Below are 26,422 nucleotides of genomic sequence, written 5' to 3'. Positions count from 1 at the left end.
CTAACCTCTACATCTAGACTTGATGACAATATAGATAATTATTGTGATAAATGCCATGGCCGAAACTGTGCAGGCTATGATTTCTAACAGTATTGAGGTGTTATTGCTGGCTAAAAAAATATTTGATTAATTAATTCAAAGTCGAAATCAAAGTTCTAAAAAAATATAAAACAAAATTATTGAAAGAAAAACGAGCCCTTTCTTATTGTTAAAGCTTATTTCAGACTTTTTTTTTCGTTTCGTTTAAAAAGCGATAGAAAATAACCTTTTTGATATACAAGACGTTCACTGCAATATACGCAACAATTAACACAGGTTGATTGGCTAAGTTAAGCATCTCATCTATAGCCACTCATGTGAAAATAAATCTTAGAGTGCTTTTGTTCGATTAGACAACTCTGTAATGATTTTTATTAACACTGAAATCATAAACAGATAGACACACAATGTACAAAATGAAGTTTCTGAACATATGTGTAATAAAAAAGAAAAAAAACCTTTCTTTCAATTTTAAACTTTAAGACAAATTTATTTATTTACGCATATGCCATATAAGAACTGAAGGAAGGACAAATGCACAGAAAGACAGTGATAACCTTAGAGCAATGCAGACTAGTTAAAATGTCTTCTTAATAGTATTCGTTTTCAACACTATTAATTTTACTCCATGATCCAAAATGTAAAGATGGAACTTATATATTCGTAAAATGTTAATTACAAATAGAAAAAATAAAATAACAAAAAACGTATCGACTTATTCTTTTTGCTGCTAAATTATTATGTACACATACTGAAGTGATTTTTTTTAATTAAGGTAGAATCATGGTATACCGCCATCTTGGATTGTACAATCACAGTACAAAATTGGTCTAGTTATTTGCATAAATCTGCAAATTTGGAGACAGATTTGCGATTAAATGGTTAGACTGTTTTTTCTATTTAAAGAAAACTTGTTAATTTTTGTTTATTTTGTTTTAAAATCATTCTTTTCAAATGAGCCATTTAAGGGGAGATAACTCTTTTAGTAAAAAAATTATACTGGGCTAATAGGGATTTTTTAAAATTTTTACTTGTAGCAAGAAAACAAGTTCGGTGACACCATGTTTTCTTTTTATTTTCTTAAAACATATAATGAAACCTTTCTTCTCACAATTTATTTCAAAATTCTATCTCATAGAATTTTCTTTATGCACACTAATGAGTTTTTTCATGAACAAACTAACCAAATTTTGGCAATTTTCAACGCCTCATAGCTTGAAAAATAGCACGGTGACCCATACTTTTTATTAAATTTTTGAAAAGAGCATAGTAAAATCTTCATTTTGGCAAATTATAAAAAAATTCTGTCTCAAAAAATATATACTGGTGATCTACCTTAACAGTAAATTATGAAGTTAGAATTTTTCAATGTATTTGTATTTCTCTGTATAATGTAAAAAAAAAGAATTGAAATTACACTTGGGTGTTCAAGCTGTCAGAAGCTACAGAGAGTTATGAACCCTTGGTAAGGGCAGCCATGACAATTATAATTTATTTATAAATAATTAGTACACATTGGTTACAACCCATAATTGTGGTCAAAGATACCCAAATATTGTGGTTAACCATAACCAGGAACTGTGGTTTTACCATACCAATAACTGTGGTTAAACTATATAACTAAATATGGTTAAAGTGTCCCACTAATTATGGTTTAAGTGTCCCACTAACTGAGGTTGAACTATACAAAAAATTGTGGTTCAAACTATACCATGAATTGTGATTAAAACTGACCCGTCGTTATTGTCATTTTTTATTAAGACTTTTTGTTGCTATTGCTATAACTAAAGCTGTCGATACTATCCGACTGAATATAATGCTAGTAAAATCATTTATCCTCAGAAAATCTTGAGTTATCTAGCAATACTAACGGTATCGGTTCATGCTCGCAACTGAGACACTTAATGCACTGGACCCAAAATTGAAGCGAAAGGCGAGCTCGTTACAATACCATACAATTAAATAGTTTTTGGTTTATCTTCTAAGCAGCAATAGCTTACCTTGATCAACGTTATTGTTCGTTTTTGTGATTAATATTGGTTGAGGCGTCTCCGCGCTCTCCGAAGTATTTATTGAACTTTCAATCTCAGTTGTGGTTTCTGAAAAATATGATGCATTTTTGTAATATGTGGACAAAAACAATACATTCAATAAAAATACACACAAAAAGAAGGAAGGCAGGTGTCAAAACAAAAGTTTTTAATATAGTTCAAAAGTAAAACATGATTTAAAGGAGTTAACAATCACTTTACAGTCGATGCCACTGCTGGTGGACGTTTCGTCCCCGAGGGTATCACCAACCCAGTAGTCAGCACTTCGGTGTTGACATAAATTTCAATTATATGGTAATTTTTATAAATTTTCTGTTTACAAAACTTTGAACTTTTCGAAAAACTAAGGATTTTCTTACCCCAGGAGTAGATTACCTTAGCCGTATTTGGCACAACTTTTTGGAATTTTTGGTCCTCAATGCTCTTCAACTTTGTATTTGTTTGGCTTTTTAACTATTTCGATCTGAGCGTCACTGATGAGTCTTATGTAGACAAAACGCGCGTCTGGCGTATAAAATGATAACTATTTACTTCCTTAAGTATAATTTCTAAATATTAAATATGAACTATTGACAATATTACATTTGGGATTCATTTTTAAATTTTTGTGGCAACAAATACTTACTTTTATTAACGATATTGGTATTAGTTTCAGAACAATAACTTAAGTTCATAATTGGGATGTATATATAAATCAACATGCAGACATCTTATAAGTTCAGATATTAAGCGCTATAAACCAGGTTCAATTCATCATTTTCTACATTTGAAAATGCCTGTACCAAGTCAGGAATGTGTCAGTTGTTGTACATTTGTTTGATGTGATTTATTATTTGATTTTGCCATTTGGTAAGAAACTTTCCGTTTTGATTTTCCTTGGAGTTCAGTATTTTTGTTATTTAACTTTTCAGATTGCCCAAATGTTTCAAGAGAAAAATATGTTAATAATGTCGACACAACACAGAAAAAAATAGCAGGATTAGAAAATATTCATATATTTCTAGAATTTTATACATTTATTGCCTTGACAAAAACCCCGAATCATCTTAAATGCAAACCTTTACACTCCTCAACATTCGAGATATCCTTTATAAGTTGTCCATCTTTTTCAGAACAAACAGCACCATCTACATTTGTTGATGTCTGCTGTAATACCCAAAGGCGAAACGAACGAATTCTACAGTCACATATTAAAGTGTTTGATAGAAGAGATCTGAAAATATAAACATTAAATGAAATGAAATTGTTCATAGTATTAAAAATGACAAAGAGAAAAAACAAAAAATATTTACAGGTCAAAAGATTGATACTAAACAATAGATTCAAAGGTGTTTATACAAAGTCAACCTGTAGTCTCTGATTACGGACAAAACGATTAAAGTGCAAAACTTTCTGAGTTTTTATGATATGTACTTTAAAAAACTATATAAATAAATTACTTACAAGATAAGTAGTTCTGGCAGCTCCCCGAAGGCATTAACTTCAATGTGAAAAATTCTGTTTCTCCTTATAGTTCTAAAAAAAAATAAAAAAAATCGTGCAAAATTAGTAATATGTTTATGTATATAATATGTTATAAGGGATACAAATCGAAAAGATTGAAACATTTAAAATTTCTACAGTAAGTGTAAAAGTGTAATGTTGACTCCAACAAAGATTCAATTTAGAAAATGTAAACGAATATCTTCAGCTGTTTTTTCCTCACCAAAAGGAAGCTTCTGTGCACGATAACAAACATTAGTTTTCTCGTTTGAATTGTTTTACATGGTCTTATCGGGGCCTTTTATCGCTGACTATGCGGTATGGGTTTTGCTCATTGTTGTTAATGTCTGTGTCATTTTGGTCTCTTGTGGACAGTTGTCTCATTTGCAATCATACTACATGTTCCTTTTTACATATTCTATAGGGTCAGAAAATTTATTATTGTTAACAAATTTTAAACATAGACTTAAACCTATATCCATTCTCGTATATAGTAATATGAGAAAACGAAAATAAGCATTTCACAATTAAAGCTATGGACATTGTCCTTGGAGCAGAAAAAGAGCTAACGTCGAAGTGGTCGTAACCTTCCATGAAGTTTGAAAAAGTTATTGATTAAAAAAAATGTCTGACTCTTAAAACTGACAACATCGAAAGTTGAAAAGTCTAATTGGGTAATTTAAGGAAAGAATAGGAGGGTTTGTGGTTTCGACAATTGAAACATAACTTTCGTGAAAGAGATATTCCATAACGCTAAACTAATTACTTATGATCGCGTCAAGACAACTTCGTTGATATGTCAATGGGTAATAATATTCAAATATTTTCTTTAAAACATAGAAAAAAAGAGATTTATGGGCATCCTAATAATTTGGTTTAAAAGATGACAACGGACATATCCTATATAATCATATAAATAATCCCTTATACTATTACAGAATCCGATTTATCATCGTATTTCACTTGTGGGAAGAATCTTCACAAACAGAAAAGACTTATTATCTTTTGCGAGCACCTGAATCCAGACCTTGTTTTGGTTAGATATTTATTATTTGTTTTGTTATCTGTTTAATTCTCTTTCTGTCGTTTTTGTCTTATTATCAATTATGATTACTTTTTAAAACCGAACTCCTAAGATGATTCTAAGGATGTGTGCTCCTCTTGATTTGGATGTAAAAGTACTTTGGCAAATAAACAAAAAAATATCCTTCGAAAGTCAGCATTGAAATCAGGCATGTCTTGCAATTTTTATAAGATGAAACTGAAATAACTGATGGGGGCTGGAAACTATTTTGATTTTATGGGTTGGCGCTTAATGTTGCATAATTAACAGTCCTGGTATCTATGATGAGTTTATTTACAATGAGCAATATCTAATAGGTCAAAGACGGCATTTATTTTGGTTCGATCACAGTACCCTACATGAAAGCACATATTTGCTATTCCGTGGTTGAAGAAAGTGTAAAAAAAAGAATAACAAAATTAAGTTAGTGGCATGCCTAAACTATCTTCAATATACCTAGACACATTAAGAAGAAAATGATCTTTTTTTTCTTTCAGAATATGAGCATTCAACAATTATTACAATTGTTTGATTATGTTTCCATGTTGCAATGACATTCTGATGGATACTGGAATGGTTGAAGTTAAAAAGTAATAATAATATTGACAAACAAGTGTTTTATTTGTTACGATTAAATGATTGTTTTATCCAAAATGACGTCTTATTTATTGATCTTATTCGGAAACAGTTTATCACCATTAGGTAAGAGATATACCACAGATGCAAAGAATTCTTGGAAAGGTTCCGGTTGATTATGATTAAAGTTATGAAATTGACAACAGTGACTTAGTCTTAAATATTATTTCTCAATAATCAATATGGGATTTAAAAAAAAAGTTCTATACGATTTCGCTATTATAAAGAACTAAGACCCCTCTAAATAAACCCATCATAGATACCAGGATTAAATTTTATATACGGTGTAAGAATTAGAAAAAAATCATGGGGCATGCATTTATCTGTATTTGACCATGAGTTGGGCCTTTATGTAAAAGTTTCCACTGTGACTTTTTTTTTTACAACGAATGCAGTTACATTGTGACATCCAATAACTCATTCATATAAAACAAACGACATTGGAGTAATATTGGACAAGCCTAAAAGATATAGGACCATGACGATCAGCTGACATATCAATACATGCGCATTTGGTATGTCCATATATGAACACGAGTAAGTACTTAAAAGCCTTTGAAGAACGTCATATAAGAATCAAAATAAACTTAATTAGTTGAATTTGCTAATCTTAGATTTACATTTGGTAATACTGAATATCCACATGTATGAAGTAAACATATACAAAAACATCACACAGGTTTTGAAACCAGAAAAATATTATCATTAGCTAATGTTTAATTAGTTAAAAGGCTTTAAGCAGGATAGTCAAGCAAGGGGCACTGGAAAATCATATCAAAAGAAAAAAACACCACGAAAAGTAAATTGACATAAAGATATAAACAAGTCATTACATAGAAAATGAGACTGAGCAATACGAACCACACGGATAACAAGTGCCTAACCCAGGTGTTTCGAAGGGTAACTCTTAGCTTGCTCCGTATGTGGCATTATTAAGTTATATTTTGTAGTATAAAAAGAAGATAGACGAATGATACGAAATGAGCATTCAACCTATAATGGTTTACTTTTATAAATTGTTACTATGATGTAGAGCTGTCTCATTTGTCATTCATTCCACAACTTCCTATATCTATTCAAACTCATCAGTCGAATATAAAGTTTAGACGGCTCTTTTTTATCACATCTATCATAAGCCCAGTAGTTAGCACTTCTGTGGTGACTTGAATTATCATTGATATGGTCATAATTACATATTAAATGTTTTTTTTTACAAAACTTTGAAGTTTTGAAATTATACGGCTTTTCTACCTGAGGGATAAACTACCTTAGCTGTATTTGGCAAAACTTTTAGGAATTTTGTGGACCTCAATGCTCCTCAACTTCGTACCTTTTTTTGGCCTGTTTATCATTTTTTGATTCGAGCGTCACTGATGAGTCTTTTGTAGACCAACAGCGCGTCTGGCGCAAATACAAATTTTCAATCTGGTGTCTTTGATAAGTTTATTGTTAACAAGTTTCTTTGGGGACATTTGAAACAAATCAGCTTTTACAAAATATTGCCTTACAATTTTTATCAAAGTCAATATTAAAGTGTCTCATTGCAAGCGTAAAAAATAAACTAACAATGCCCTGGATAAAAAAAAGAACAACGAACTCAATTGAAATTAATGGATGATCGTGAGTATTCCGGAAAGATAAGCAAATCTGGCTACACATTTTCTTACCGTCGTGTCGCTCATGTTAGTAGACACATGTTATTTTAAAAGTCATATTCTATGCTTCACATCACATGAATATGCAGCAATTCTCTATCAAGAAAATCACGATAGAAAGTACAAGCCCTAGAATATCGTAACAACAAATAAATACCCGAATGCAGGTACTGGTGGAATATTGCTACGTAGAAATGAAAAATTTGCAATTAGGAAGGTGTAAAAGTTCACGGCAAAATCGATAATAAAACATGCAAACTACTAATATCGATGTATAATTATTCGGAAACCAGAGTTAAAGAGGATTGAAATGAATGGCGGAGAAAATATTTGAAAAAAGAATTGAACCCTACAAAATGTAATTTTAGCACTGTGTGAACCTCTGACCACAGCCCCAAATGACATTTAGTTTCAACCATTATTTTTTAAATGAAAACAATATTATAATTGATGGACGAACAGCTTTTTATAACAGTTGGATAAAGAATAATATATTCTTTATTAATGATATCATTAGCGAAAATGGAGAATTTTACAATTTTGAAGAACTTATTAGAAACTATAATATAAAAACAACTTTATTAGAGTTCTACGGACAAATCTTTGTGCTTCCAAAGGAATGGATAAATGATATTCATTCACAAGTATTTCTCAAACTAAATACTATCAGTCACAATATCGTAACCGCCATAAAACAGTGGATCAAGTATCATAACATTTTTATAAGGAAACCCCATCTTGAATAAAAGAAAACTGGAAAATATAATTGGGAATAAATATCGTTTCTCATTTCTCATAAAATTCTGAAAATAAATACTTTACTTATGAAGTGTAAATACAGTGAAAGAGAATCGTGCACTTATTGTACAGAAACGAAAGAAACATATAAATCTTTTTTTAATGTAGATATGGGCGAACATGCTGGCTTATTTTGGCTTATTTTTTTTTCAAAAGTTGGAAGATGTATGTAAAATAAGTTTTTACCCTACCACCTCAAGTATAATCTTCAGTGAAAAATATCATGTATTTATAGATATACTTTATACATGTATTTTCATATTGAAGAGATATGTTATCTTATGAAGAGTTAGATTTACAGTCCCATCTGTTGCTGAAGCAATTGAATAGCTTGAATATTATTATGGGATTTAGATGTCACTCCCTTTGAGGTCGGCTCGACAAATAAAGAAAAATAAAATAAAAATTATTAAGAAATAGAGCTCAATGGAGATGTATTATACACTGTATTATTAACGTATTTTTTTTTATAATTGGTTACAATTATGGCTAACCATATATTTATGAGTTATAATAAAACTATTGTTTGTACATCTTTATTGGTAGATGATATGAAAATAATAAAATTATAAATCACAAAAAATATATATTGTGTTCTAACTGATAAACCTGGTTTCATTGATGATATTCAACGTTTCTTTTTGGTGCGGATTAAGCTTTCTAGATTTATTCGTGAAATCAACATGAATGAATGTCTTCGTATATATCATTAATGAATAAACATTTTCATTGGTTTCCTGCTTTCTTAATGTTTTCCCCTCCACAATATTTTTTTTCAAATTTATTTCTTTTTTTATTATTATTATCTCAGAATGACAAATTACGGTAGAAATGTCAATGTGACTTTTAATTCACTAGAGACTACATGACACGTCAACGATCTTTACGGTATATCACTGTACGACTCGTACAGGTCGAACTTTAACTTTAAGATTTATTAAACCGATTCCGTAGGGCACGAAAGCTATAAAAGGCCGCAGAATGATGACATGTGAAATATTTAAACATGAAAACAAACTACCTGATTTTTTGACAATAATAACGAACATAAAATACCGAACATGGTTGGTTTAATCAGAATAGAACTATACTTACAGAACGTTTAGTTTTGGCATATTAACAAATGTTTCACTTTTGATTGTTTGTAGAAAATTGTCGTCCAAATTTCTGAAAACCCAATGAGATGTGTTAATCGAAACTGAAATCATGATAAATATCTGTAAAGCACATTCGGTCGAGTCCTATAAAGGTTCATTCGATTTCATAATTATTTTTGTTACATGGGTTTGTTTCTTCTGAATAAATCTACAAGATTTGAACATCATTACTGTTGCCTGAAAAATTTCCACCAATATGCTGGAAAAGGATGTTCATGACTTTCAATGAAATTTATGATTGACACGTGCAACCAACTGAGTGATTCATTCCTATTATGTTTGTTTGTGTTCGATATCTGTATGTTTTTCAGTTGTCTTATGTTTGGTTGATCTTTAACTCAACTTTATTTTTTTCTTAAATCGTGTTTTCTGTCTTTCCTCAAATTATTTTTCGTTCTGAACATGCATGAAATATTCGCCACTGGAAGTGGAACTACCAAAAAATCAATCAAATCGAAGTACTAGTATACAAATTGATCTTTCGTCATCTGTTTTCCATTGAAACTTCTGATTGTGATTTTGAAAAGCAAAAGATATTTGATTTCGTTTAAATATTCACAGATTTATTATCACTAGAGTCGGCTTTAGGAGCACAATTATAATTCAATGTTACTTCATGTGCAAGTGCCATATGGCTAATTGTCAACAAATGATAAGCTTTATAATATTTTTCCAATTTTCTAATTTTCAATTTTGATAACTTTTAATAACATCAAAACTCACATTATTTCTACACCGGTCAGGTCTCTGAAAGCTTTGTTATGTATTTCCCGAATTTTATTGTTTTGAAGGCTCCTATAAATACAATGATTAATCTTTGACACAAAATCAGCATAAGTTTACAAATGAAGTTTGTCAGAGAAATCACTATACAAATATTGTATGTGTACATTTCATATTGTCATATTTGTTAAATTAAGTGTGATTGAAATTTGTTTTCATATGCATAAAATTCTGTTTCTGTTATATGTTTATTCACCTGTCTGTTAAATCTTTCAACATAACAGAACGGTGGTAATGATTACATTTATAAGTCTTCCCTGAGAAAGTGAGGGGATACACAATGATGCTCTATAGAGCATGTGTCGCTCACCTAAGTATATGTGCACCGTTTACGATGGACCCGCTAAAACATTGTTGACTTGAATAGAATTCGTGACAAATAATTATCAAAGGTACCAGGATTATAGTTTAGTACGCCAGACGCGCGTTTCGTCTACATAAGACTCATCAGTGACGCTCATATCAAAATATTTATGAAGCCAAACAAGTACAAAGATATGCTTATAGTTGGTTAAAAACATTCTATTATGCTTAAATCATAGACAAGGATAAACAACCATCACTAAAAAGTAAAATATCAAACAAACCACACTCCGAGGAAAATATAAACCGGGTAGTCTCTTATCAAAGGGCAAAATCCATAAAACGAATATATATTCCTGACTTAGTACAGGTGTTTTCTTATGTAGAAATGGTGAATCAAAACTGGTTTTATAGCTAGCTAAACCTCTTATTTATATGACAGCCGTATAAAATTCCATTAAATATATACTAGTCAACAAAAGAAACGATATGGTAAATTGGTTGATAATGTATACATTTTAATGATTTCTCGTGGGGCCGAACTTTGCTTAACAAATGAGAAGAAACTGTTTAATTTTTAAAAACACACTGATGGCAAACTTTGTTTTTACCTTCAAATGAGAGGTTGGCATCATGAGTTGGAATTTCTGTTTTTAAAATTGTCGTTTTATGTTAATTTTGAAAAAAAAAAAAAAAATCGCGAAAAAACGTCATGAAAGCAAATTTAAAAAAAAATTTAAACGGATTTATATTTCCATAATGATTAAGTATTACTACCTTCAATTTTGGTCCAATGAACGGAAAACTTTATCTTTAATTTGAAAAAAAATCTTCTTTTCTTCTGTTGACTAGTATATTAACGATTTCTGCAAATGTTTACTTCATAGTAGATATATCTTTTATATTTTTTAAGAAAATAGGCAAAATACTGCATACTTTTGTTAATACAGATTTTAATCTATCTACTATTGTGGTGAAATTACTGGACAAAAACGCAAACAGCATTTAACAATCGTCATTAAGGGCGATAACAACAATAAGGAGTTGTTGTACGATTTCAAAGAAGTTGACTTATTTTTAGAATTGTTCCCGCTGATTAGTTTGTCTTAAAAAGATTCACATTCTATTATAGTTCCATCGAGTAAGGCAACATACTTTTCAACTCTAATTATACTTTTAGTTGAATTTGGTTTATTTAGGCCATGTAGTTCCAGAGGTGAAGATTTTTGTCTGACTCGTTCGTTTCTATGTACGTTGCATTGTTGTTATTTGATTAGTTTGACAATGATATAAATGCCGAGTAACATTATCGTCAATTCAATTTTTGGTCTAGAGTGTTGCCCGAGGTTGTTGGTCAGGAATATTGAATTGATTTTTTAAGGATTTAAGGAAAACCCATAAACCAAAAAAATTAAACCGTTATCACTTCAATCATCAGTAAAGATTGAAAAACACAATTGATGTAATATGAAAACGTTAAAACCTTGAAATAAATGCAGTAATTGACCTGATTTGTATACATTGGCCGTATTTGGCACAACTTTTTGTAAATTTGGCTCAACAATGCTCTTCAACTTTGTACTTGTTTGGCTTTATAAATATTTTGATAGGAGCGTCACTGATGACTTTTATGTAGACGAAACGCGCGTCTGGCGTACTAAATTATAATCCTTGTACCTCTATTATCAGTTCGCATCATCACTACATGTACGCTTAATGTATTTACATGTGCATAAAAACAGTTATCATGTTTTCATATACTAGCATATATACTTACAACACTAGAGGTCCTGTTATATTGAAGAATGCATTTTCTTCTATGGTTTCAATTACACATTCTTTAAGATCACTGTAAATAACATTAAACATGGTAAAATTAATGTTAATATTGTTTTCGACTTAACAGAATGTACATTTTATCATTACACCCCGTTAATAAGGCATTGTTGTAATCGACAGTCAACATCAGGACTACTAACAAGTTGTACAGTATTTGATATTGTGTTTTTGTTAGTTCTGATAAGAAACTAAAGCTATTATGTCAACTCACAACTAAGGTTTGCATTTACTAAATTATGATTCCATCTTATTTTTTCAATACATTTACCATATCAATAATAACAGAAAAATTCGATATACTTAAAATAATATTCATGCTAACATTTCCAAACAAATAACAAAGGATTAAATTGCTAGGATTTCAAAAGAACACACGTATCTACAATCAATGTTAAAAATCAAAAAAAGTCTGAGTAGTTTGTTGTCTTATTATTAAGGTCATTATAATAATTCAATTATATATAACTTTCAATTTTACATAAATGCTCTACTGCTCACGAACCTAAATGTACTTACATCACGTAGACCTCTGTAAGATTATGAAATATGAATGCAGTCAATCGATTCATCTTACGATTATCGAAAATGTTCCTAAAGAGACAATTACATATTAGACATAAAAGGTTACAAGTACTATGCAAGTACAATACATTATTAATCAATTGAATAAATGACAAAGAAAAACAATAATGGGGAGACAAATTTGCCCCACTAATAAATAAGTATTCATATATACTTCTAAAGACAAATTTCACAAATTGAAAAATAAGAATAACAAGTTAACACGTCAAATGCTGATGATAAAAGGAAGTGATCACCACACAACGCACTTACACGTGAACTGGTCATAAGTGAATTTCTCTGAATCCAATCCCATGTGGTCTACTGACCAGACTAGACACATCATACATTTACAATGAATACATAATTATCTTTTCTGCTGTCTAAAATGATTTGATCCGGCTTAATTTTTAATTAACAAAAATGAATTTGTTTCTTTGGACCTGTTTGAATGATATATTGTTGTAGAACTCGGAGAAGCAATGGGGACGCTGAAGTTCGATGGTCACCCTGAGGTACGATGGCCTGCGCCGTAGTACGATGATCCTTTTGATGAAGAAGGATAGTTTGGCATGATGTTTGTATATTGTGACGTTTTCAAACACAACTTTACATCAAATACAACAGGGGTTCGTCAAGTCCTAATCAGTGTTCAGCAGTGCACGTGGATATTACAAAACTGATTTAAACTACGTCAAGCGGTAAACTATGGGGAACAAAGTGTCAAAAGATGAACTTTATTTGCAAATGAGCTAACCAGTCTTCGGAATTACGCCAAAAATATTTTCAATGACAAGTAAAATGTCATGATCTAAATATCAACTTTGATTTGTCTTCAAGATGCTTTAGACGATTTTTGTATATAATTTAATGAAATTACATTCTAATATTGCAGTGTTTTTTGCTATATCAATTTGATATAATGGTCTTTCAGTCCCGAGATGAATTTTAATTTGTAAGAACACCGTCACTCCAGTGTAGCTTTTTTTATTGTGGTTACAGTTTTATTTTTTCTTCAAAATGTTAGACAAGAATTAACCTGACTGGTCCTTACGTGTACCTCCCAACGAACATACCCTCATTCAGCGGTGAATCAGCTAATTTCAAAGTATTGGTGGAAACTTGACATTAACAGTTATATAGAACTACACTCAGGAACATTTGTTTTCACGCTTCAATACCATATACTATCTGACTCCCTATTACTAAAGCGGTACTAATCGGAAAAATTAACATATTACGATTTTAAAGTTTTTGATTGGAACAAGACTTAAATTAAAAGATGTTTTAAAGGCGTGGCTAGCAACTTCTTTTATAAAATGGAAATGATGTTATTTCATTTAAACATCTCATGTTCATCTTGATTTTTATTCAATGTCACAGGCAGACCATCGCACTTAAGCGTAGCTATCAAAGTTAACGTCACAAGTCCACCATTGCACTTCGGGTGTTAACCATTGCACATCAGCGTGGACCATCGCACTACAACGTGACAATTTCGGTTCCAAGTCCTGCATATTTATCACTTAAATGTACTTGGGACGCGATTAGGTGAGTACAATCCACTCAAACAACATAATAGTTATCAAAGGTACCAGGACCATAAACAATATGTCCTATTAAATAGTAAACAAAGACACCAAAGATTCAGATGACACTGTAGGTTGAGAATATGTTTCGACAAAAAAGACTTTTCCAATTCTAGGTAGTTTTATTCGAGTTGTGACTGCATCTGGGACAACATCCATAATGCGCCTCGAAATGAGGAACTCAAAAGTCACGTGTAAAGAAAAAATATCTGTGAAGTGATATTGGACATGTTTCTATTTTTAACAAATGACTGAACTTTCTTATTTGTGGTGATTAGGAAAGTAGAGGAACATAGAATAAATGTGTAAAAACTATGGAGCTGTTTAATGTCGTTAAAGTATTAAATTTTCAAATGACTTATTGTGTTAAAAGGGGGATATTTTACTACAAGGAGTCGCATCACAAAAGGATGTTTGGGGTTTGCTAATTTACGGAAAAAGTAATCTCACTTCGTACCCCGAGAATTTAACCACACATGTGAAAATGTTACAGCTTCGAAACGAGCTATCATACATATCCAAGTTTACGATATGGACTGAGGTACAGGAAAAAACGTTACCATTACCGCTTATGTAAAAACAATTAAAGATTTTGACCCATCTGAGTTATACGGTTGGGACACAAAAAGAAGGTATTTGACTAATCTTTTCAAGTGGTTAAATTAAATCAAAGTAATAGAATGATTTTATAAGTTAACTTTCAAGTAATTGAAATATCTACCCTATCCATGCTATATACCCTATCCATGCTATATACCCTCGGGGGCCACTTCCTATGAAATGACTGGTAGGGATGAGCCGCTGGAATAGGTTCACTATTTCAAGCTTCATGATATATGAAAAGGGTGAGAAATTCAGATTAAATATATCAATAGGTTGATATTATCACTTGCTGGATATATATTATAAGTATCTGAAACTAATCAAATGTTCGTTTATTTTTGATGCGGTTAAACCTCAGTCGTAAATGCATCAGCTATTTGTCAAACCAATTAAACTCTATTCATTCAATGTGGTATTTCCACTGAGGTTAGATATAGATGCAATAAATCCAATAATTTTGACATTTCCACCTAATTAACATTGAAAGGTTTGCATACATGAAACATTTGAAGAAATTCCATAGCATAGTGTAAGCGTCCTTCAAGAAGGAACGACAAATCAGTTTTTAATTAATGTAAATTCAGTAAAAGTGATACTATCTGAAGTGTTACTACATTAATATGATAAAACAATATTTATTGTCTTTTCAAATTGAAATTCCTTCATAATTAAAGTTATAAAAGGGGCAAAGAGAGGAGTGAAGAATTTATTGGAAAAGCAAGGTGCGATTAATGCCACTGCGTTGCATCTAAACAAAAATGTAAAATGAGCGGGACCTCCAATTTTTCTTTCTAAATGTACAAGAAGATAAATGTGTTTTTTTGTTTATGAATATATGACAAGGTATATATTTTTGATAAACGAAATATATGAAAAGGGTGGGGTACTTGATGTCTCAGCTGCTCACCCCTTACCAAAAAAGTTTGAAGTGGCCCCCGAGTATATACCTCAGATTAAGATTTTTTGTTCTTTTTTAAAATTCTTTTTAATTATATTATAAGTTTATAGAATGATTTAAAATACATGTCTCGATTTGCTGATGTACTATGAATATAATCAATAAACACATTACCAAAAAAAATAATCCGTATAAAATTTGGCAGACGCCGTTATGATTTGATTTATTAATAAAGAGTATCTATTTCACAGATGAATATATTCCAATTGTCGTAACTACAATCCCAACCACTTTAATACGTTGAATTTGAACTTCCGAAGCAAACTTATCATGGATGCCTTGTATAAAACATGATTTGTTTTTCCTTCGTGACCACCTGAGATGACACCAGTTTGGTTGGAGAAAAAAAAGGGGGGGGGGGGTGTTTCGTTTTATTTAGTCTTAGGTTTTCTATGCTGTATTATGTAAACTGTTGTTTCTCTTTTGGTAGATTTCGGTTTTTTTCTTCAATTTCGTTGTCAGTTGATTGTCTACATGGGTAATTTAAACTATCTTTCATTGATGAATAATCCCTTTATATTAAAATAACGAAATCATACTCACATAGTCTTTATCCTTTGCAATCCATTAAAAGTTCCAGACGTAAATGATGAAACTTGTATACTATTTACTGACCTTGTAACAATAAAATTGATAACTAATAAAAGCATTTGACAATAAGTAAAGGCGGCAGTGGCTTACATAAGTTTTTTTTTATCTCATTAATCAATTATAAGGTAATATCTAGGTACGGAATAAAATCTGAAGGAATCACATGAACTTAAAACGGGGACTAGTAGAATGGATTCAAAAGTATCTTTTTTCGGATATAACAAATAGCGGTTCGTTAATAGGAGGTCGAATTATTCACTTGCAAGTGAATAAATCATCAGCGATGTTTCTTATATTATTTAACAAAATTGAACTAAACTGTCTGCTTAAGGCGAAGTATTATTTTACTTTCTCTTGTTCATTAAGGATTGAAGAAAAACAAATTCGTATTATTTTTATATCTCGTATCTAATGCTTTTGTATGAATAACAATTGAAAAAAACTTGTGCGTTGATGTTTTGCCAGGAAACTTGTTTTGTCATTATCTTCGTTTTATTAATATATTGTTTCTCAAATAACAAATCAAATATCCACAAGTTTTTCTTAATCCATGACAATTGGTACCATCGAAAATTTATGAACCCAGAGTAAGTGTTATTAGCAATACATTGATAGTTGTTGTTTCACCATTCAATAAAATACAAATCCAGTGTAGTTTGCTAAAGCCGGATCGTTTTCACGATGTGTGCTTCAAGTCATGACTATGTTGATGTCAAGAATTGTGTCAAAAGAAAAAGGGTCAATACTGCAGACGTCAAATCAGATCTATTTGTCAAAAGGATGTTCAAAATCTGTAAATCTATTTAAAAAGACGATGCAAACCAGATACCAAACAACAATGAAAGAATCATATGAATTTAAAAGTACCGAGATTTGGTGCGACATGATCAACGCCTTCTGCATGCATCACCTACCATGCTTAGTCAAACCTGGGTGTTAATTTTCATTTAAGGTGATTTAGGAGACTATGCAGATTGCAGAATTATACTCTGCAATCCCCAGTAGTAGCATCTACCTTGTTTATTACCACCCACACAAGCGGCTAGAATTGTAAAGAAATGCACTTCCTAATAACTCTTCTATCTGGACACCTGAACGCAATGCAATGTTGAAAGACGCAGATTTAGTCGATAATTATCAATATCATATGTGTTTTTCAGTCGTGTATCACATTCATTGGTAAAGGATACAGTCACAGAAATAATTATTTTGATGAATACTTCTGAATAACGGACAACTCTAAGACAGATCCATCAATTAGTTCACCAGTGAAGGGGATACACGGCTGAAAACCATTCTTTTGTTAACTCATAGCTACTTTAAATATCAGCACAACAATTTTAAATCTTCAAGTTTGCGGAAGCCAATGTTTGTTCTTCTTTCGTCTGGGTTCGAACTTATGCTACATATATATTTAAATCAAATTAAAGAGATATACTGTACTTACAAAGATTCAAGGTTAATAAGGTTAATGAACGTATTGTCCTCAATGGTTGTTATCAAGTTGTTATGTATTGCACTGAAAATATTTCAATGATACGACAACATATTTGGTTGCTTGCATTATAATAATAATTAACGAAAAAGTAATATAAGTATTCTGACTAAAACCCTATCTTTTAGGCTTGCACAAATAGGAATGAACTGTTTTTTTACAGTGCATTTGCCGTTTAACACGCACCGGTGGTAGAAACAAAGTTGAAATACAGCGACTTTCACATGTTATGTTTTTGCTCGAAGCATTATACAGGAAGGATATTCAAATACTGCTCCAGCTGTAGAATCTATCTTTTTGCTCATGTAATTACACCCCCTGTGGTAATTCTAACTCGGTAGAACATATTCGATGGGTCATACTGATTGGAATATATCCTTCTTCATATGTAAAACAAAAATTAAAAAATTGTCAACCAACTCGTAAATACGCCCTAAATTTTTCCACTTGGAACACTTTGTTTGAAATCTTCCTTATTGAACCCTTTATCCTTGCTGAACAGAGAGTGAGAGTACATAATTGAAAAAGCTGGAATCACTTATTGCGTTGTGAAGTATGGTTCTCAATCGTATCTAATGATTACTGTCAACTGCCTAAGATGTATATCAGAAGCAGACCTAACTGAGTCTGATGTTGCCTTTGTTTCACATTTGGTTGAATAGATGTGTTCAACAAAGTCACCATTCTGATTTGTTAAGTGAGAGGACGACAATATTTAACGAAACGTGTGGTAAAGGGATACTGCTTGCTTCTTTTCATTCATACTTTATAAATTCTCAATGCAAATGAAGGACGAAATGATTGATTCCTGCTGCATTTTGATAATGATAAAATATCTACCACATTTTTCAATTTAAGATTGTATTATAAATTAAAGAGGACACCCATCGCATATAGTCGCGTCATAAAGGTCATTCTCTAACCTGCATCTACAGTTAAAAGTTCTACAGGACTTCCCTCGTGCATACAAATATAAATGAACTTATGTTCCAAAATTGTTTTAATAAAAAAGAATGGCGAGAATGATATTTTTCAAATCATCTTTATGTTCAGAAATGATTATAAACATTGATGTTTTCCGTAAGAATAGTAAATGGTATTTTTACATACAGTATCTTCAGGTTCGTCAAATTTGAAAACAATCTTTTGTCCAATGATGATATTTTGTTATTATCCAACAGCCTTAAACATAAAAAAAATTCAATGAAACACACCATAAATATCGATAAATAACATGCAAAATGTAGTTTACTTGTATGATTTTAAAGCTGGTATACAATATTTATAAACACTTTTGTGAACGAAAAACTCAATCTTATATTTTATGAAAACAAATAATTTCTAATACCCAAACATTCACAAAAACACGCATATTAGTCTTGATTGTGAGTTACAAATTTCAATTTAAAAAAACATTGCATCTTTAGAAAAAAGTAAAATCTAAAAAATACTGAACTCCGAGAAATAATTCAAATAAAATAAGTCCTTAATTAAATAGAAAAATCATAATCTCAAACACATCAAACGAATGGATAACAACTGTCATTATCCTGAATTGGTACAGACATTTTCTTATGTAGAAAATGGTGGATTGATAATACTTACAAGGTTTCAAGTTTTACCAATCTTCTGAAAACTTCAACTTCAATCGTAGATATTTCATTAGAACTAAAATCACTAATAAAGAAATGTATTATACACACATTAATAGAAATTAAAAAAAATAATAAACATGTAGGAATGAAATTAAAGTATCATAATGAGATATTTGTTTTTTTCGAACGCTTCCTTTTACTCGACATTTATACAACCAAACATTCTTTTGGAAAGCTGAAAATCACAGATTTTTCATTTCGTGCTTGGGCAATGAGTTATTATGGTCTGTCTAAATATTTTCCAAGCGGTACTAATATAAGATGGTATTAAGCGAAGATTTTTTTAATAAATCGTGTTGACAATATTTAGGCTTAACAAGTAGCCTTCGTAAGAGCCAATGGTTTTAACAATACATCTTTGCATTTTTCAAGGTATAACATGTACAATGTTTCTGTTCATGTTATAACATCGCAATTTGTACACGACAGAAATATAAATATGTAGGACTCTAAAGTACGATGGTACTCTAGAGTGCGATGGTCACGCTAAAGTGCGATGGTCTTTGCTAAAGTACGATGGTTGTCTGTTTGCTAATGTCCGATGGTATAGCACCCTTAAGTACGATGGAACAAAAGAGAAAGGTTTAAGGGCACTAATGTTAAAAACAAGTCTTTTTGCAAAATTTAATTTGCTATGATATGACATATAATGCGATAGGCTTTTACTTTACCGGAAGTCTTATGTGACTGTTTCTTAATTGAGAAGACTGACCTAGTATTTGCTGAAAAGGTAATTTAGGTGTCACAAAATATTATTTTTCCGTTAAATGAATTTTTAACAATTCGGGCGTATTGGATTGATTGTTGGTTGCTTAACGTCCAGTGGCAAATATAACATGCATGTTCAGGACGAGGGGCGTATTGAATAATTGTGGTAGCTTGCCACTTACACGGCCTATTAATGTAAACACATCCCCTAAAAGTTGTCAGTTTCAAGTACAAAATTCGGCCATTGTCGAAATAAATAAAATTTATTTGCAGAAGCTTTTTATTTTAAATGCGAGAAAAAGGTTTTTTTTGTTACAGCTTTCCCCTTTATCGTTGCGAGTGTTAATACATGTTATATTTTACTACAATGTACACACTGATGTTTTAATTGACATTTTATGATTTACGCTTGACTGAAAACTTGTACCTTTATTTTATCGACGTTTATGCTCTTCAATAAAATCAACAATATTTTAACGTAAACATTAGTATGCATCTGTCCGCTATGATTATTTATTTCATCTTCTGGCATGTTCATTTTTGGTTTGTATAAACGACCTCATAATCCATCTTCGTTTCGTACGTCTATACTTTCGCGGACCATCGCACTTTAGCGTATGGAGGCATCGGACTTTAGCGTAGATCATCGCAATTTAGCGTGACCATCGTACTTTAGCGTCCCCATCGCACTTTAGAGTCCTACAAATATGCAAGTACTTTTACTTCTACGAGTGACTTTTATGTCAGTTAAAAGTGAACAGATTTTTTCTATGTTGTGATGTTATGGTATTGTTTCAGAAAAAGGCAGAAGTTATGGATCCATTAACACGTTTAATCCCGCTGCAAATGTTTGCACCTGTCCTAAGTCAGGAATCTGATGTACAATAGTTGTCGTTTGTTTATGTAATATATACGTGTTTCTCGTTTCTCTTTTTTTATATATAGATTAGACCGTTGGTTTTCCCGTTTGAATGGTTTTACACTAGTAATTTTGGGGCCCTTTATAGCTTGTTGTTCGGTGTGAGCCAAGGCTCCGTGTTGAAGGCCGTACATTGACCTATAATGGTTTACTTTTTTTTTAAATGGTTATTTGGGTGGAGAGTAGTCTCATTGGCACTCACATCACATCTTCCTTTATCTATTAAACTTCTTTGCACATTCTTATATTTTCTGTTTTTGAAAAAAAACACTTTCGAACTGATCCAAAGCAGAGAAACATATTTTTTGGTATGAGATAGGCCGTCGGTTTAATGAATGGAATTATTTCTAAATTTTCATGTAAGGGACCTAAAGTAAACCGTTTTGATTAGTTCTTTCATTTCAAAATTCAGATAAATTGAAGATTTCCTGTCTCTTTTTTACCTACACATTAGTCAGTCAGTACTTGCATTTCCCACTTAACTTGTGATAAAGGATACATCAGAAACTAGAATCTTCGCTTCATATCTTGACCTTTTTTTTGATATCGAGAGGGATTGACAACTACAAACAAAAATCTATGACAAACTTTGGAGAGCGACTTTAATTTTCCAAATGTAAATTCCACATATCTAAATGTACTACACCCCTCAGCGCCATCGTTTAATGTGCATATATCGCAAATGATACCTTACGCTGGTGCATGTTGAGTCAATACAGACTTCCTGAACAGGAGTGTACCCCTGAGTTCTGAAAAGAGGCCGCAGGTTTCAAAGGGATATTAAAACATATTAGTCGACGATAATATCAAAACGGTATTAAGTAAAAGTAGAAGAACGACGTAAATGACAAACAAAATACTACAAAACTCTACATTTACCACCAAAGATAAACACGAAACATACTGACAATCAGGGGTTATCTCGTGTGCCCCCGGAAGGTTTAGAGGATTCTGTTTCAATTGTGACACCTGAGTGTCGAACGTGTAAATTTAATTTTTGAGACATGTACTTAAAAATATGAAGTACTGGCAACTAAAATATACACAAAATATGTTTGCATATCACCGTATCACTAATATTGATACATGTAAGCTCTGTCGTGGACCAACTAACTAGCAACATCTTTTTTGCCGTTTACAACTTTTAGATACTAAGTACTAGGATCATATCTAATCTGAAAATTTGCATCAAATTTGTGTTCCATTCCTATTTGTAACATAATGATACTTTTGATTCGCATGACACGAGTTACATGTTGTTGACACTACCAAACTAGTTTTTCATCCTGGAAATCCCCTAGCTTTGTTTAAAACATAACCATCGGTAACGTACGTACTGTTGCCTGTAATGTTTCTTTGAGACATACAGAACAAATAGAAGCCGGCTCAAGTCAATAATATCGCTTGTCTGTGGGTGTTTTGCTCTTTTTGGCCATGGCGTTGTCAGTTTATCTTTTTATTGTCCTTCTGGTATCTTTCGTCTCTCTTTCATATGCTTGCATCTATTATAAAATAAACTACAACCAAGACGAGGAATTTCATTCTCTAAAACAGAACATTTAATTAGAGGCTGTTTAATGCTTATGTGTCATACAGCCACTACAAACCTTTACTTGGAGACAAACTGTTGTATTTTTAATTACAACAACATTCACAGAAGAAAGTTATTTTTCCATCAGTGCGATATTAATTCTATCCTTAGATCAGATATCAAATCACTGATACAGACCAGACTGTAGGGCATAACGAGTACGACAATCGGAAACATTCCACAGACAGTGTACAGTCATGTGATCATTGCTAATGTATACTGTCGATGCGGAACACAGATAATTTTTTCTTGACTTTTGTTAAGAGATATTTTGAGTTGCAAGCAGCAGGACAAGACGTTTCTTTCAGTATAGGATTTTTTTGACATTTGTCTTAAGGTGCACTGATGTTTTAGTTGTTTTATATCCCCCATGAAATAGATTGATATGGCCAAAGTGTATTTTGTAATTACGAAATGATTGAAGTTGATGGCCAATGATGCTGGATAAAAGCTCGTTATATGTGGTACACAAACATTTGACCACCACTCTACTGCAATGCACATCACGTTAAATGACCGAAGTTTTACATTGATATTCGCAATATTATTATAGGATTCGTGGCTCAAGAACTTTTTCGTGTTCTTTAAACACTAGGGACTAATACTGACATTCGAGATTTGTTAAACCTTCAACTTGCGAACATAGGTATATATTCAAGTCATTGGTCAGAACGTCGTTACAATGTTCCCAAATTACAAAGGTCATTTGAGTTCTGAATTACTGATAAAAGTTACGTACATTTAGTGCAATGTCAATATATTCTGCACACAAAAAAAATATGATCCTGCGTCACTTAGTTTGGGATTGGATAACTGAAACTTTCTTCACTTTTAAACCAATAAAAGGCTGTTCTATTATGACACATATCTTTTTAAGTTGTAAGTTTATTTTAAAATGATTTATATACCTATTAATACAAATTTATTTCATAGAAATCGTCATGTCATTGTAAAAACTAAATTATAAGTATTAAGTTTTCAATTATTTTTGGTGTTTGTTTTGCATGTACCGAATTCAACTAAAACTTAAGTTTTTACTTTCCTTGGTGTATACTAGATGGTTAGTTTAATAAATACATATTTGTTCATAATTTTCTTTAAATTTTGTTAAGTTTTGACAGACGTTGTTCTTATTATTTGAAATAATTACATCATTTAAAACTGAAAACTATCCCCCTTTTTGTAAAGTCACATACGTGTGTTCGGTAATCTCAAATAATAATGGGTTTCCACTTTCCACTTTTTGGATGAAAAATTGAAGAAGGAATTAAATAGATTCAAGTTTTCAATCATTCTACTGTTAAAAGGGTATTTAAATTTGAGTTAAATATTAAATTTTGTTTTTCCTTGAACACGACATGTGACCTTTGATCAAGATTTCTGAAAAACTGCACCATATTTTCTTTTGACGACCGGAAGAATCTCAAAGTTTACATATTTCCAAATTCATTGATATATGATATAGCTACGGGGCGCCGAATGGGACTCTTGTGGTTTTGTACTCAAAATTCAATTTTGTACGGACAAAAGTTACTTTTGTTCAACAAAAATGAGATCAGTTTAACAAAATTTGTATCATACTACAAATATGAAATTTTGTCATACAAAATTATCTATCATCGGACAAAAGTCACTTTTGTCATGACAAAATTCATTTTTGTTACACAGACTTGACGTTTGTTACCTAATTTGAAAATTGAGCGACAAAAGTCAATTTTGTATTTAAATTAGTTTAGTTTGGTTTCTGTGAACTAATTTGCATACAAAATCGACTTTTGTTACACAAAATTGACTTTTGTTACACAAAATTGACTTTTGTTACACAAAATTGACTTTTGTTACACAAAATTGACTTTTGTTACACAAAATTGACTTTTGTTACACAAAATTGACTTTTGTTACACAAAATTGACTTTTGTTACACAAAATTGACTTTTGTGAGACAAAATTGACAAAATTGACTTTTGTCTCAACAAAATTGACAAAATTGAATTTTGTCTCAACAAAATTAACAAAATTGAATTTTGTCTCAACAAAATTAACAAAATTGATTTTTGTCTCAACAAAATTAACAAAATTTAATTTTGTCTCAACAAAATTGATTTTTGTCTCACGAAAGTCAATTTTGTCTCAAGAAAGTCAATTTTGTCATCACAAAAATGAATTTTGTCGTCACAAAATTGACTTTTGTCTCAACAAAATTGACAAAATTGACTTTTGTCTCAACAAAATTGACAAAATTGACTTTTGTCTCAACAAAATTAACAAAATTGACTTTTGTCTCAACAAAATTAACAAAATTGACTTTAGTCTGAACAAAATTAACAAAATTGACTTTTGTCTCAACAAAAATGACAAAATTGACTTTTGTCTCAACTAAAATGACAAAATTGAATTTTGTCTCAACAATAATGACAAAATTCAATTTTGTCTCACAAAAGTCAATTTTGTCTCACAAAAGTCAATTTTGTCTCACAAAAGTCAATTTTGTCTCACAAAATTGAATCTTACCGTACACAATTGACTTTTGTGATTTAATTTCCATATCAGGTAACAAAAGTCAATTTTGTATGCAAATATGTTTATATTTGCATACCTTTAAGACAAAATCGACTTTTGTCATGACAAATATGAATTTTGTCTACAAAAATGAATTTTGTCATGACAAAAATGAATTTTGTCTACACAAATGAATTTTGTCTACACAAATGAATTTTGTCATCACAAAATTGAAGTTCTCACAAAACAAGTCTGTAGCACATAGTTTTGTAAGACAAAAATGATTTTGTTATGACAGAATTGAATTTTGTACAAAACCACAAGAGTCCCATTCGGCGCCCCGTAATAGCTGTGTACCATTTTTGTCGATCAAAATTTCATAATTCCGACTTTGGTCACCGGTCTAATATATATATATAACAAAAGAGAAACTATGTAAATATAAATGTTTTGTGAGAGCTGTGGTATAGCGGTTAGTGCATCAGTTTACTAAAGCAAAGGTTTCCTGGTTCGATCCCCGTTCCAGGGCGAAAATTTCAAGGACTGAATTTCCGGCCCTCCCTTAACGCCATTTGCGATTACGGTCTTGAGAAACGATGATAGTCCGTCGTAGGGAACGATAAATGACTGGCCCGTGTTAAGAGAGAGCCATATCTCTTGCACGTAAAAGACACCCTCGTTGATTTCGATAAAACAGGCTAATGCCGCTACAAGGCAGCACTCGCTCCCTCAAAGTGATGTATACTAAAGAAATCTATCCTGTTGAACTGACTTTAAATAAAGCTAATACTAACAATGACCACTGCACTTTCCTCGATCTTGATATCTATATCACTAACGGGAAGTTTAATACAAAACAATATGATAAAAGTGATGATTTTTTCATTTCCTATCGTTAATTATCTATTTGAGATGGTGGCGTTCCCTTGTCACCATTTTATGGTGTTTATGTATCTCAACTTGTACGATTCGGTCGTGTATGTAACAACATATTATATTTTAGCGAGAGAAATTTATGTATTACTGAAAAAAATATTACACCAGGGTTTTCGATATCACAAACTAGTCAAAACATTAACTAAATTTTATCACCTGTATAAGGAAATGATTCGTAAATATAACTCAACATGCAGAAATCTAATACGTTTAGGTATTTTATATCCAATTTTTTATGGTAATATTCTTAACAAAGAACAAAAATGTCAGTATTCATGGAACGCACGCATTTTTTCAAAATTTGGATTAAAATTTCATATTACTTCCTCAATGGCCATTAAGTTTGAGTATTGTCCCAACCAAGCTGTATACACAGCTGACTTAAGTTTTTAATTCGTAGATAATCTGTATGTGATTTATATGAATAAAAAGTAATACACACTTACATGTTTATCAATTGATCATTGTGAACAAGAAGTTTTCCTTGCAAATAAAGTAATTTATTATTATC

The 26,422-nt window shown here is 31.3% G+C and overlaps 1 protein-coding gene across 1 annotated transcript; it reads right to left on the bottom strand.

Annotated features, from left to right (window-relative positions):
- On the bottom strand, positions 1-26,422 carry LOC134716795 (leucine-rich repeat and transmembrane domain-containing protein 2-like). Its single transcript, XM_063579802.1, has 13 exons — positions 26,358-26,422; positions 19,209-19,280; positions 18,714-18,785; positions 17,556-17,627; positions 16,061-16,132; positions 12,323-12,397; positions 11,745-11,816; positions 9,605-9,676; positions 8,820-8,891; positions 3,534-3,605; positions 3,149-3,303; positions 2,040-2,138; positions 1-110 (listed from the first exon to the last, which is right to left on the bottom strand). Coding segments are annotated over exons 5-13 (729 nt in total). The 5' UTR covers positions 16,063-16,132; positions 17,556-17,627; positions 18,714-18,785; positions 19,209-19,280; positions 26,358-26,422.

This window comes from Mytilus trossulus, chromosome 4 (assembly GCF_036588685.1).
Source record: "Mytilus trossulus isolate FHL-02 chromosome 4, PNRI_Mtr1.1.1.hap1, whole genome shotgun sequence".
Taxonomy (NCBI): Eukaryota; Metazoa; Mollusca; class Bivalvia; order Mytilida; family Mytilidae; genus Mytilus; species Mytilus trossulus.
This window is presented reverse-complemented; position numbering and strand designations above follow the sequence as displayed.